Source organism: Hylaeus volcanicus, chromosome 7, assembly GCF_026283585.1.
Source record: "Hylaeus volcanicus isolate JK05 chromosome 7, UHH_iyHylVolc1.0_haploid, whole genome shotgun sequence".
Lineage (NCBI taxonomy): Eukaryota > Metazoa > Arthropoda > Insecta > Hymenoptera > Colletidae > Hylaeus > Hylaeus volcanicus.
Window position 1 is genome coordinate 5,254,212 of NC_071982.1, and position 12,632 is coordinate 5,266,843.

The 12,632-nt window shown below is 47.6% G+C and overlaps 2 protein-coding genes across 4 annotated transcripts in view; both read left to right on the forward strand.

Moving 5' to 3' along the window:
• The window catches only part of LOC128879393 (uncharacterized), an 11,197-nt gene extending 6,929 nt beyond the window's left edge, over positions 1-4,268 (forward strand). The window contains exons 4-11 of one of the 2 annotated variants that reach the window (XM_054128480.1): positions 698-824; positions 909-1,010; positions 1,086-1,208; positions 1,475-1,614; positions 1,686-1,841; positions 2,054-2,299; positions 2,375-2,650; positions 3,154-4,268. In XM_054128480.1, coding sequence (XP_053984455.1) covers positions 698-824; positions 909-1,010; positions 1,086-1,208; positions 1,475-1,614; positions 1,686-1,841; positions 2,054-2,299; positions 2,375-2,650; positions 3,154-3,473 — 1,490 coding nt within the window. In that variant the 3' untranslated portion in view covers positions 3,474-4,268. The remainder of the gene's footprint in view (positions 1-697; positions 825-908; positions 1,011-1,085; positions 1,209-1,474; positions 1,615-1,685; positions 1,842-2,053; positions 2,300-2,374; positions 2,651-3,153) is intronic. The other variant, XM_054128481.1, reaches the window with a different exon arrangement.
• Positions 4,269-6,889: 2,621 nt separating this feature from the next.
• LOC128879395 (TWiK family of potassium channels protein 18) overlaps positions 6,890-12,632 on the forward strand; it is a 32,040-nt gene continuing 26,297 nt past the window's right edge. Inside the window, exons 1-2 of one of the 2 annotated variants that reach the window (XR_008457624.1) lie at positions 6,890-8,189; positions 9,237-9,408. Coding sequence is in view for 1 of the 2 variants with exons in the window: in XM_054128489.1 (XP_053984464.1) it covers positions 7,881-8,189; positions 9,237-9,408 (481 nt within the window). In the remaining variant the exon portion in view is untranslated. The remainder of the gene's footprint in view (positions 8,190-9,236; positions 9,409-12,632) is intronic. The other variant, XM_054128489.1, reaches the window with a different exon arrangement.

Sequence of the window (12,632 nt, forward strand, 5' to 3'; positions counted from 1 at the left end):
GGCTAGAGGGCACTGGGCTCAGCTATTGGGGGCCTAAAGCATATTGGGCTTAGCTGCGAAGAGCTAGAGGATATCAGTTATTGTGGAGCTACAGGGTACTGAGGTCAACTATTGAGGGGGCTAGAGGTTTCTGGACTCACCCACGTGGGTCCTCGAGAAACATTATTCTAGAAGGATTATGGTGTGACATAAAAACTTGACTTGAATAAAGCCCTGTGCTCATTCCCAAGGAAGAGGTTAGGAGTCCAGAGCACCGTGACGCGCAGGAAATGTCACGCTATTGGGAACGAGGGTCAGGACGTAGGAGTATGCTAATCGGAAGAACTGAGCGAAGATGGAATCCCGACGACCTTGACCCAGACTCGAAAATGAATCTCTGAGACGGCGGATGTCGTTACAAGGTCGTTGCGAAATCCCGGATCGAAGGCTGGACCGACCTCGACGATTCTTCCGAATGCTAATGTTTAGTTTTGTTTGCATAGTAATTTATGGGTTACGCGCGAGGTGACCTTGGTCTCTGGAGAGTTTTACTTTTACAAATAAAGAGAAGAAGAATCGTAGTTTAAAGAAAAATTTTGGAATAACGTCGACGGGGTCGTTGACTCCCCGAAGGTATTTCAAGTCTCAGCAGAGAATTAATTGCGCGTTACGCAAGCGGGAAATTACGCAAGGCTAATCGAGCGTTCCTCGCCGCCAGGGTACGGTCACATCGCTCCGAAGACCAAGAACGGGAAAGTCGTGACCATATTCTACGCCATCCTCGGGATTCCCCTGATGTTGCTCTGCCTCTCCAACATCGGCGACATTATGGCCTCCAGTTTCAGGTAATTAGCCCTAAATACCAGCTTCCATTGTATTGCTTTCAAAAAGTGTTATCCTTTTCGTTTTTCCGTGCGTCGTATTTCCAGATTTTTATACTGGCGTGTCTGCTGTTACGTGTGCACAAAGCCACCAAAGAAGAGGCGACCGAGACACAGTTTGAGCAGATCGTATTCGACGCGGCAATCGGGGTAACATTCTGTTTCGTAGCGAGTGCGATCTGAGATCGAGCGATAAACGTGTAATCAAGGTGAATTTTTGAGTAGGCGATACGGGACGAGCAGGGGCACTTTTCGTCGGTCCATCAGGATGAGCCAGAGATCCGCAGACTCAGCGCTGGGCCTGTCAGAGTGCATGACGAGGTCTTCGTACTCCGACACCGATTGCAAGTACGCCATCTTGATGTTGTAGCACAAACATGGTCGCAGTGCGTGCCTGCTCTCTGTCGGTAGGGCGCGGAACTAGATCCGTAGATAGAGAGGTTATGTTGATACGTGGTCTGGATTATTCTGACCCCGATCCAAGTCAGAAGAAGAATTCTCAACAGTCACCCAACTAGTAGCGATCCAAGTTCATAGTTTCCACCATACTAAATTCACTACTGACTCTATTTGTTCACCTTTGACAACGTGTCTTCTCTTTTGTTTTAATGGAGGTACAATGCCCGTCGATTCGAGGACGTGGATCAGAAGAGGCTGAGCCCCTATCAATCGCCAGGAAATCAAAACTTAGGATTCAAGGCGGCGACAGTGTGCCGCTATTCGGACTTACCAGCGGAAACCCCGAGAACAAGAGGTAGCTAGACTTCTCATGGACGCGACACGTTTGAAAAGGAAGTGTCCGATTCTATGTAACAATGCATTCAGCTAGCCCCAAGATGACAACGCAATCGTTGGACAGAAGGCTGGTAATGAATCGATCCTCGAACGATACGGACCATTCCGCGGTTTTGTGCAACAGATACGTCCTGGACGACCTGCAGGACGAGCTGCGACAATGGCAGACTTCCGCCGGACACAGACGTAAATATGTCGCGATAAATGCTCCCTGGCCAAGAAACGCTACCACATTATAGCGATTAAATGTAGCGAGCAACTAAAATTGAGGATCACTCACAACTACAGGGTCCTAGACCGCTTTAGTCTACAGGTCCCTAGGCCATCTTAGGCCACAGCTCCCTAGGCGACCCTACTCTTCCACTCGATAATGATCACACTCTTGCATTATCTATCAGCAGTAGACGATTCGAGCAAATCGCGAGCGAGAGATACAACAGAGAAAACAGACAACGTCGAAAAGCCTTCGTTCGTCACGAGGTCCTTGCCCAGAAGATGCCTATCCGTCGAAGGGACCACCGCAAACTACGACAGGACGACCCCAGGACCGTCGTTACGACTGCCCTCGGTGTACATGGAAATGGAGAACATGAGGAGACCCCAGTCCAGCAAGATCAAGCGTTACAGGAGCAACTACTCTGTCGGTAAGCGCATCTTCGCGTGACACCGTCTCCTGTAGGTCCTTCAATGGCATTACCTTCGAGTAATCGTCTTCTCAGCTCGATCCTATAGAAGGGACACCCTAACGGTGGACGCGATGCCGTCAGGAGGATTCCCTATGCACAGGCAGGTTTATCCCGAAGATTTCGACTCCGAATACGAGTACTACACTACAGACGATCAGGATAGGCAGCCCATAAAGCCCGTGCCTATCTGGCTATGCGTGTTCCTGGTGGTCAGTTACATATTTGGAGGCGCGTTCCTCTTCAGCGCCTGGGAAGACTGGCCGTTCCTCGACTCCGCCTATTTTTGCTTCATCACCCTCACCACCATTGGTGAGTTGTACAATGTTGAAGATTGCGTTTGAGTCTCCTGCTTTGAATGACGGTGTACGATGAGTGATGTTCTAGTGCAGGGTTTGATAGTGTAGGGGAATATAGTGTTGAGGCTTCCCCCACTCACGCACAAGACCCCCCACGCTCTCTCTTTTTACGGTGGTTTCGCAGATAGAGTGGTGGGGGAAGCGGAGAGTCAGGAAACCGAAGTAGGGGCACAGCACTAGTATGAAAGGGGTGGAAGCTGTTCGTTGTTGACCTGCTCCATGGGGGCAAGCGTGCCGAACCCTGTATTCTAGTGTCTTAAAGGTTTGCTAGAGTGTATCTATTCTGAATTTGAAGGACATTCCAAGTGTCCAGGTACGAGGACTCGACCTGCATTTGTCGAAAATGCACTTTTCCTGCTTATTGAATGCCTTTGACGCCTTCTCTTGTTGCCTTGGACGATTAGAATGAACGACGATAGAGGATCGTAAGGAATCGGGGGATTTATGGTGTTGCAGGGTTCGGGGATTTCGTGCCAGCGTACAAGCTCGACGCGCACAAAGGCATCGCGGTTTGCTCGTTGTACTTGCTATTTGGAATTGCTTTGCTGGCGATGAGCTTCAATCTGGTACAAGAGGAGGTCATCAACAATGTGAAGAACGTCGCCAAGAGGCTCGGGATCATCAAAGAGAGTGACGACGAGGAAGAAGCCGACGACTACGACGCGTATGACGCTGAATACAATGACGAGGTCGACAACGAGTTCGAGGGCTACGTTCTCGATGCCCCTCGATCTTACTCGATGACGAGGAACGCTCGTGGAATATCCATCGCGTAGTCTACCGTCTCTGGAATCTCTTTTCTTCCCGGCAATACAAAATTTACCCTATCTGCTTCGCTTCTATTTCAGATCATCGTTTCCCGATGGTAATTGCGTGGAAGTGAGCGAAAGAATCGACTTGGTGGAAAAAGTTCCACGAAGGAGAACCTCCTTCTCTTAGGCTTAAGCCGTTCTCCCACCTAGATGGCGCAATTTGGATGGTGCTGTCACCTAGGAAAGTTGGGAGCGGAGCTAACATCGCGGGCGCCTTTGCATAGGTGGGAGAATGGTTTGAAGTGACTAAAATTTTGTTTATTAATATGGATCAACTATTACCTCTGGTTCTTCCGGTGGACATAGTACGTTACAGCAAAGATTCACGCGATATGCTCGATCCTGTCACTACGTGGGGAGAGGAGAAGCCACTTTAATAGTGCAGCTGAGCGGTAGGTCTCCCAAGTCAATTATTTCGGCGACTTCACTGTAAACGCTTCGAAGCAGGTCGTGGAAAATGTATATCGAAGTAAAAGGAAGGATTAGCTTGAAAGTTTCTCGGGAAGATTTCGGAACTTTCATCGGGCTTGAATCCGAGTTAAACATCTGGTTCAGTGATGGCACCCAACCGAGCATATTTGCGTTAAGTTAATTCTTGGAAAAGATGACGACGCCCCGCGAACGTTTTATACTTTGTCGAGTAGAACAGGTAGCTATAATAAAAAAAAAATTTCAACTCTGAATTTCAAGGTTTTTATTATTTTTCTACAGTTGTAAATACGTAGATAACAGTCTGAAAACGATACAAGATATTTTTTATTTCGTTCCGTAAATGCAATTCGCTTGAATCACGAGTTTGGTGAATCGCTCAAGGTAGTCTACGGAGTTTATCCCCACCATACCGCATAGCTCCGCCCATCACAATATTTGGAGACGCCTCTATACACTTTAGGCACGCCCACCATACAATTCGGCTCCATTTACTACACGCTTTGATTGTTTTCAGCTATCCTACCACCGTATATCTACGCAGAAGCCTAATATTCCCAATCCAATCGTTCCAAAATGGTCTTTGACCGGACCGTTCGCCTCCCACGCTTAGATTAGCCAGAGAGGCTCATAATTTCTCGCCAAGAAGGGTCGAAGACACCTCGAGGACGAACAGTAGCCTCTTCTTTGGCACGTGATGAATTTCCACGATGCGTAGCCCCTCTTCCTGCACGATTTTCCCGTCTACCGGGTGTCCAGGAAGTCGGAACACGATCAGGGACGGGTAGCTTGGAACCAGGTATTTTTAGCGACGCGCTATTTTCAGTGTGTCGAACGAAGTGGCACGGAATCAGTGTACGAGGGAGCTTCGAGGAAGCGGCTCGTTCGCACGCAATTATCCGTAGCGGTCGCGAACAGGCAGGCTCCCTCTTCGAGGTATTAATCCGAACACTTTGATACGTCGAGTCTCGCGGTGTGACGGGATCTCGCCACCTCGGAGGACCCCGGCGATCCTCGCAAATTTCCTAAAGCTACTCGACGAGCTAATCGCTGTAGATAGTCATCCTAGACGGTCGCTTGGCCCCCCTGACAGCGGGTAACCGGTTCCCGGATGTAGACTATTCCTGTAGCTTGCAATGGGTGTAGTCGAACGGTATCCCAGTTGCCGAATGAAACGCTGCGAGTAGCTTTCGGTAGACCTCAGCTGTAAGAGGCGTTCGGTTGCCACCAGTTCTCTACGCGTGCTAGCCGTATAGCCTAGAGGGCCAAAGGTACGCCTATGTGTTCAGTGTCGCCAGATTGTGCTTATTGTTAGTCCAGTGTCGTGGCATGAACGAGTCCCAGCGAGAGTTTCGGGTGACAGGGGGACGCTGATCTACAAGAAGAAGCGCAGACGTGTCTGGAGGGGGACGAGGCGTGCAGCACGCGCCAACACGTGGCGAGTTGTCGCGATAGAGCGTGCAACGCCGGCGGAGACATAGACGCGTCTATGTTTAGATCGACGGACGGCCACGAGGGAAATCTTAACGGAGTTCGGGAACGTGTCGCGTGGGGCGCGTAGGACGACCAGCTCCGAGAAACGGACGAGTCCTAGCGGGCCTCTGGCGTACTGGACGACGAGAAGTTCCTTTGAAACGGGGATTTGACTCCGGATGGGAACTTTTTCGCTCTCCGTCGGGTCGTGAACGGTCTCACAATAGGTCGGGTTAAGCGTTTCCGATTCTTCACGGACGAAGTCGATACCAGAACCTCGATAGTCTCGATATAATTCAGGGATCCAGAAGGGATACGACGTTTTCCATTAAACGCGTCGACTGTAATTTTCTGTCGGACTGGGTCACCGATTCCGCGTCCCCTTTTTAGCATTCTGCCGCGTCTTTCTGTCCGCTTAGCTGGGAAAAGAGGAAGCGTCCGTCAGGAGACGTAAACTGCTGTAAATTGTCCCCCCCTCGTGCCTGCGAGGGGAAATTTATCGGTTTACACAGGCTCAGGTAAGGCTTCGGATGTTGTACCTACCGGGAGTGGGTGTTACGAGTCTGTTTTTTTCATGACGCTACCGAAATACTTCGGCGAGACTGCACCGGTGAGTCTCAAACCCCTCGACGGGGGGACCTTTGAATCTTTTATAGCTCCTTGCGCAACGGGTACCCCATCGGACTTACACAGGGTGGCCATAGAACTTTCGAACAAGCTTAAAGGGAAGTGGATGAAGCGATAACAATATTTAGTGGACCGTTTCGAAAGAAAGGAGGATGGTGGGAACGATAACTCGAACTAGGTTCGAGCTAGAACAGTGAAACAAAATTAATTAGGTTCCTTAGTCCAAAAGCTCGTGAAATACGTAGTCGTTTTTATAAATATACATTTTTAATAAAATGGCATCGATCCAAAGCAAAACGCCACATACACGATACGATCTGTCGTACGACTTATCGACAAGTTGTACGACAAGTACGACAAGTTGTACGACAGATCGTGTCGTGTCTGGAGCGTTTAAAACATAATATTTTCCAAGAATTGCGGTACTTAACGTTGCATAAAAAATACAAATATCATTGTTATTTAAGAATCTTACATATTTGACTAGGAAAACATATGACGATTACATTAGAAATAGATTCAAATCGATAGATTGAAAATTGGCGAGGCTAGAGTGTCCCTCGACTTTGAAAATGCAGTCTCGAGAAAATTTAAATGAATACTACCTCTAACGTTTTTCTTCGTCTTCCAAGAGTCTGCGTAAAGAGAAAGCAAATAAATGCGCGTCCTTCTCGAAATGCACGCACTCATTTCACTCTCATTTTTGATACTTGTTTTCCGAGAAGCGTATTCATATCTTTGGTACTTTTTCTCGCACGGGAAGCGATAACCGTAACGTACGGCGGGTAAGATGCTCGAGGTTCGGTTAGTTTTACAGTTTAAACGCGTACACCATGACGGGGGGGGGGGGGGCCCGAGTCGGTTACAGTACGAAAATTTCACGCGCCTTAAATTTTCATCCCGAAGGTCGCGTGTGTCCTCCCATTACACAGACAAGTGGCATTCGTCACGCATGAAAGTTTCAAGTTACGGTTCCCTTACGCGAACCGTGCAACGTTTGTCGCGTAGGTTAACCTGGCAAACCCGCTGGGAACAGGGCAGTTATTTTGCAATTAGTCCCTCCTGGGGAGGGTTTCAATGTTTTTCCACCCTCTTTTTTCGAGCACAGTTAGCAATAATCGTCGCTAAACGAGGGCAGCAATTTAAAATCCCTCGTTGTGCTTCATTGGAAAGGTTGTGAACATTGGAATCTTCGGGGTTGTAAGGTCTCTTACCCTAAAGGGGCTTAACACATTGGCGACAGGCAGATACTTTACGTTTCTGAAATTCTGAAATTGAACATCGCAAATTTGTATCGTTACTGCGAAGATAAAAATTACGAAACATATTGTGAAATATCGATGTTGTATATATGTGAGGTATAAAATAAAAGGATATTAATAATTTGTTCATAAGCAGGAATTTGAAGCGACGTGAATTCTTCAAGTGGTGACAGCATGGCCTGTGTCACGGAGGCCCATCGAACGTCGACACTTTCTCCGAGCGGTGTCCAGATGTTGCACAGGTCTGCGCCACCTTCGAATCCCCGAGTTTAGGGCAATGGCACCTATTCGGAACTTGAGAACGAGAACGTATGAAATTCTAAAGGCAATTGTGCAAGAAGCCGCAACTCTAAAAAATAACGTTGCCTCGTGTGTGCCGAACGGAAGAAAGTTGAAAGGCAGTTGAGCGTCTCTAAGTAAAAAAAAAAATCGTAGCATATCTCAGATACGTTCCCTGACGATTCCAGACTCCATGGAATCGTTCCTTCGTGGAAGAACATTTCTGAATATTAAGAGAGAGGCGAAGCGGAGGTAGCGGATCGAAGAAAACCGTCGGTGTATCTCGGATGGTGGATGAAAAATGGAGGGGGATCGGCCATCGTATTCGTCTTCGGACAGAAACTGGCAGCGTGGAAGTTATCGCGGTCGAAGCGGAAGAAGAAGAAAACGAAGACGGAAACGGTGGGGGGAGAGGATAGCGGACTGGACGAGGGCTCTGATAGCCTTCCTCTTCAGCAACGTTGGTATAGTGTGTCTGGTGGTTGGCTACACTATAGCCGGCGCTTTCCTCTTCACCCACATCGAGGGTAGATACAGCCTGGACGTAGCTGGGGACGTGATCAGGCTGAGAAACATGACGGCTGCCACCCTCTGGGAGCTCACATCCAAGGTGACGAGTTTCTTTCTTCTCCGCGGATTGCTTTTGTACCTACGTCTCCTCCGCGTTCATTTTCAGAACGTGTGCCATCAAATACTGCATCCTTTGCTCCGTCTCTATGCTTCGCTATGTTCGACCTTGTTTCCCACCTACAGTCTTCATCGGATTCCCGTTATCCATTTCGCAGAGAATTGTTTGGTACACCGTCGCGCCCCAAAATCGTGTTGGACTTCTTCCAATCGTTCGATAGATTACAAGGACCCCGGTGAGTCGTCGGGCATTGTATACAAACAATTTAGTAAAATCAATCACGATAGGCCAGTTCGTTGTTAACTATGTGCTTTCGGGTATTTTGGGCTGGAAAGTTACCTGGGGGGCTCGTTGCAGGTGCTTTTTATGATCAAATGGGGTAGCACTCTTAGTATATACTATCACTGGATATTGGAAACAAGATCGAATAGGGGATATGTCTACATAAACTTTTTTCATCAATTTCATGTCCCCAATTCACCACCAATTTCTCTACATGTAACAATAGATATACAGGATGTCCCAGTATTAGCGTAAGAATAGGAAATGGGGGTAGCTGAGACGATTCTGAACCACAATTTCCTTTGCAAAAATGTCGTATGGTGCTTCGTTCTTGAATTATTAACGAAAAACCACGGACCAATCACAGCGCGCGCTCAACCTCGACTTTCGTGGTTGAGCCAGGACGCTCCGGGCCAGCCATTGGTCCAGCCACTCGCGGCTGAGCTCGCGCTACTCGGGCGCTGTGATTGGTCGGTGGTTTTTCGTTAATAATTCAAAAACGAAGGCACATCCGAAATTTTTGCAAAGGAAATTGTTGCTCAGAATCGTCTCAGCTACCCCCCCCCTCCCCCCACCCCATTCCCGGTTCTTAATTCTAGGACGCCCTGTATGTAATATTGGAAGATAAAAGCCTGTTGGTACGATTTAGGACCTAAGTCGACTTTGTTTCACGTTGCTCCCCTTATCAGCCGTGCATTTCGTCGCGTCTAATCTTCGTCGCTGACGTTCGGTCATCTTTTTGCTCAGGAGAACGTGTTCTCCGAGAGGATCTGGAAGGCGAAAGTCCGAGCAATTCTCGAGAACTATCAGAGGAAAATGGTAACGGCCATAAAGAACGGCTACGACGGGGCGGATGAAAACAAGAGATGGAGCTTCGCCGGGGCGTTTCTCTACTCCCTCACAGTAATCACCACGATCGGTGAGTTTGCCTCCCTTTTGTTCCGTTCCTTTCTATCAATGTCCCAGGAGTAACTCGAATAGTCGCGACGCGTCATATCTCTGGCGTTTTTTGCTCCCGTCGACCCCTTTCTCGCGATTCAATTGTAAAAGAGAATTTCCACCCCCGAAAAAGTAAACGAAGATAAATCCAACGAACGCTCCGAATATACAGAGACGTCGCATTTGAGACGTCGAGGCGGTCTCTGTGTTTCGTTACTGTGGAGCATGGGTTACGACCGGGTACCTAACATAATGAAACGGCCAGTGAATACTTTTATTTAAACGTTAACGTTACGAAACGACGAGTAAATATTTTTACTCGAGCTACAGTTACAATCGAACGCGGCGGCACGAAATTAATTTCTGCACCTGGGATTAACGAGATCGCAGATGAGTATAATTCTGAAGAAATGCAAGTAATTTATCGATGCCACGTACCGTTTCGATCTCTGATAACGAGTATCGGCCAGGGGGGGGGGGCGGATTAATTAATGGGCGACGATACACAGTGTCAATCGGAAGATCGATTAAGATCAACGTCCTCCGGAGTAGCTTCGTTAATCTCAGGAGGTCGAACGATGGGCGAGGGTCTCGCTTCGGCCGATAATTAATTTCCGGCCTAACGAAGTCCCTCGCGTATGATTCGCAGCTTGTCGGCTGTCGTCCGTGCGCGAAAGTAATTTTCCAGCCAGGACCAGGGATTCGGTATCGAGGAAAAGGCGAAACTGTCGCGATAAAATTTCGAGATTTCTTGGTTATCGCCAGAAATTTCTCGAGGTCCGTTCGACGTCTGAAACGCCACCGACAGCCTTCCGGATTCGGAATCAACGGTCGTGTTTCTGTAAATTACCTGGCTTATACTCTCTTCGAGTATTTTTCTCTCGTCACGCCAATATTTAGGATAGCAGTGTCGGAATTCCTAACAGAATATTCAACAGAAACGTTAAATTTGGATTTGGAATTGTGTGGATAGTCTTTACGTAGAGGAATCTCGTTCCGTGAAACGAAATGAAAGAAACAGAAATGTTGGACGATGCCTGATGGTTCGAGAAACGCGATAGGCTTACACATTCGTTCCCCAATTAGGTTTTTTAAGTGTCCAAAGAAGCTGTCATCGGTTCGCGCTGATTGTCCTTGAGAAACGCGGTCAACGACGCTGAATCGAAAATGAATTGACTCCTATCTCTGGCGACCTCGGAAGATCATCGAGCGAAAGTCGCTGTCGGAAGAAGTCGATAATGCCCTATCGAAAACGTACTCCGTATCTGATTCAACTGTTCGACCCTGAAACTAAAATCTACGAAATAATTCTTCTCGAAGACAAAATAAAAAATGAAATCGTACATTTAATCATTAACCGTTTCAAATAAATGAGAAGTATTTACATATTTATTATCACATACAATATACAAAAGCAAGCGACAAAATCCGAGTTAAACAACACTTTAATATATATTTCTTTAAAAATACAAGGATCTGAAAATCTCGCACGAAAAGTTTTTGCTGCTAAAACCGTGAAATTCGACGTGTTTGAAACTAACGCCCGAAGAGTAGCAGCGTTGCCAGCATTTTAATAGTCGTTACGTGGCGCAAAGGTTCGCAAATCTAAGTTTGCTTTTGAAACGGCCACTAAACGGGACGCGAACTGTTTCCCCAGACGTTTATGTCAACAGTTGATTTAGACGTTTGACACGGTCGGTGATCCTGATCTTGGAATATTTTCACCGACGTCCAGCGGTTCGGTCAGAATAATACTCAGACGTAACTCTGCGGAGCTTAGCGTGCAGTCTGTGTACCCAAACGATCGAACGTTGCGCAATTCGTGTAACGAGTAACAAACTCGTAAGTAAACTCTGGCAAAATCTCTCGTGTAAACCGGTTCTGCGTCGTTATCGATTTCGACCGACGAATTGGACCAACAATAGGTGGTCGCTCGCTCTTCGTGCTAATTAACTCACCGTGTTACGAATTTTATTTTGTATTTCTAAAACGGAATTTATTTTTTGCCCGTACCTTTCTCGTAATTCCTCATTATTTCATTCTTGGTGCCATTTTTTAGGGCAGATGCGCATCAATCCATTATGCGTCAGTGCTTTGTTCGTGGAATATTCAAGGGGAGCAAATATTTCTCGTTAAAACGAAAAATCATTTTGATATTTCTCATTTGGCGGACGGGAAATTCACGAGTTTCGTCCAGAATTAAATATTTCAGCTCCTTAGTTGCAATAACAATTCCATTGTGCTTTCTTACTCGAGAGAAACAAGAAGGAAAAAAGAGGAAATATTATTTGTACGTTTAACGAATAGATAATTCCACGGCTGGATAGTGGAGCCTGACCCAAACAAAGGAGACCCCACGCGAACAAACTTACCCGAGTGATAATTTTAATAAATGTAAAAACAAAAGTACCTCGCGATGAACGGGGGAAGTAAATGGAATAAAAAGAAAGAAATTTCGAAAATATACCTCTTCACCTGGCCGTCGCTCGATATTTCTTTTATAGACAAAGGACCGCGCGGCGGCGCAGGGAGATAGAGGGAATTAACGACGCGAACTTTTGGCGCGTTAGAGGGGTTGCGCGGGAGCGACCGTTTAATTAATTCCGGGGGTCCCCCGTGGCGCCCTCCCGCCACCCACACGCTCTCCTCCGCGCTGCCGGCAGCTCAGCTCGCTCTCTCTCCGTTCTCGTTCGAGACGGGACCCTCCTATCCACTTTATCTCGACCGTGATTACAGGCCAGCAGCATCAGCCTAAAAGGGTCGGCTAGTCGACGGCCAGATCGATTCGCGAGCCAACCCTTGCGACTCGACCCACGATAACCGCTTGGGACGCGTCAAAATTCGGGGCTGTGCGAGCTATCCCGTCCAGCGAACTGTTTTGCGACGGAATTCAGGGACATTTTCTTGGGCACCGATGCGCGTTATGACTTCTCAGGCCTTCCTCAGATGAAGGGAGGGCACCCTGAACGAGGGGTGGTGAGGAAAGAGGAGCAAGGGATCTTTCGTTTCTGGGAAATACGTGGTGTAATGGAAGCTACGGGAGGCTATAGGAGGCTAGAGAGGTTACCGAGTCTACCGAGATCAGCTATGAAGGCTAGAAGGTACTGGGCTCAGCTATGGAAGGCTAGAGAGTGTACTCGACAATGATGCCATAGTGTACTGGTCGCAGCAGTAGGGGTTAGAAGTTACTGGGCTCAGCTATGG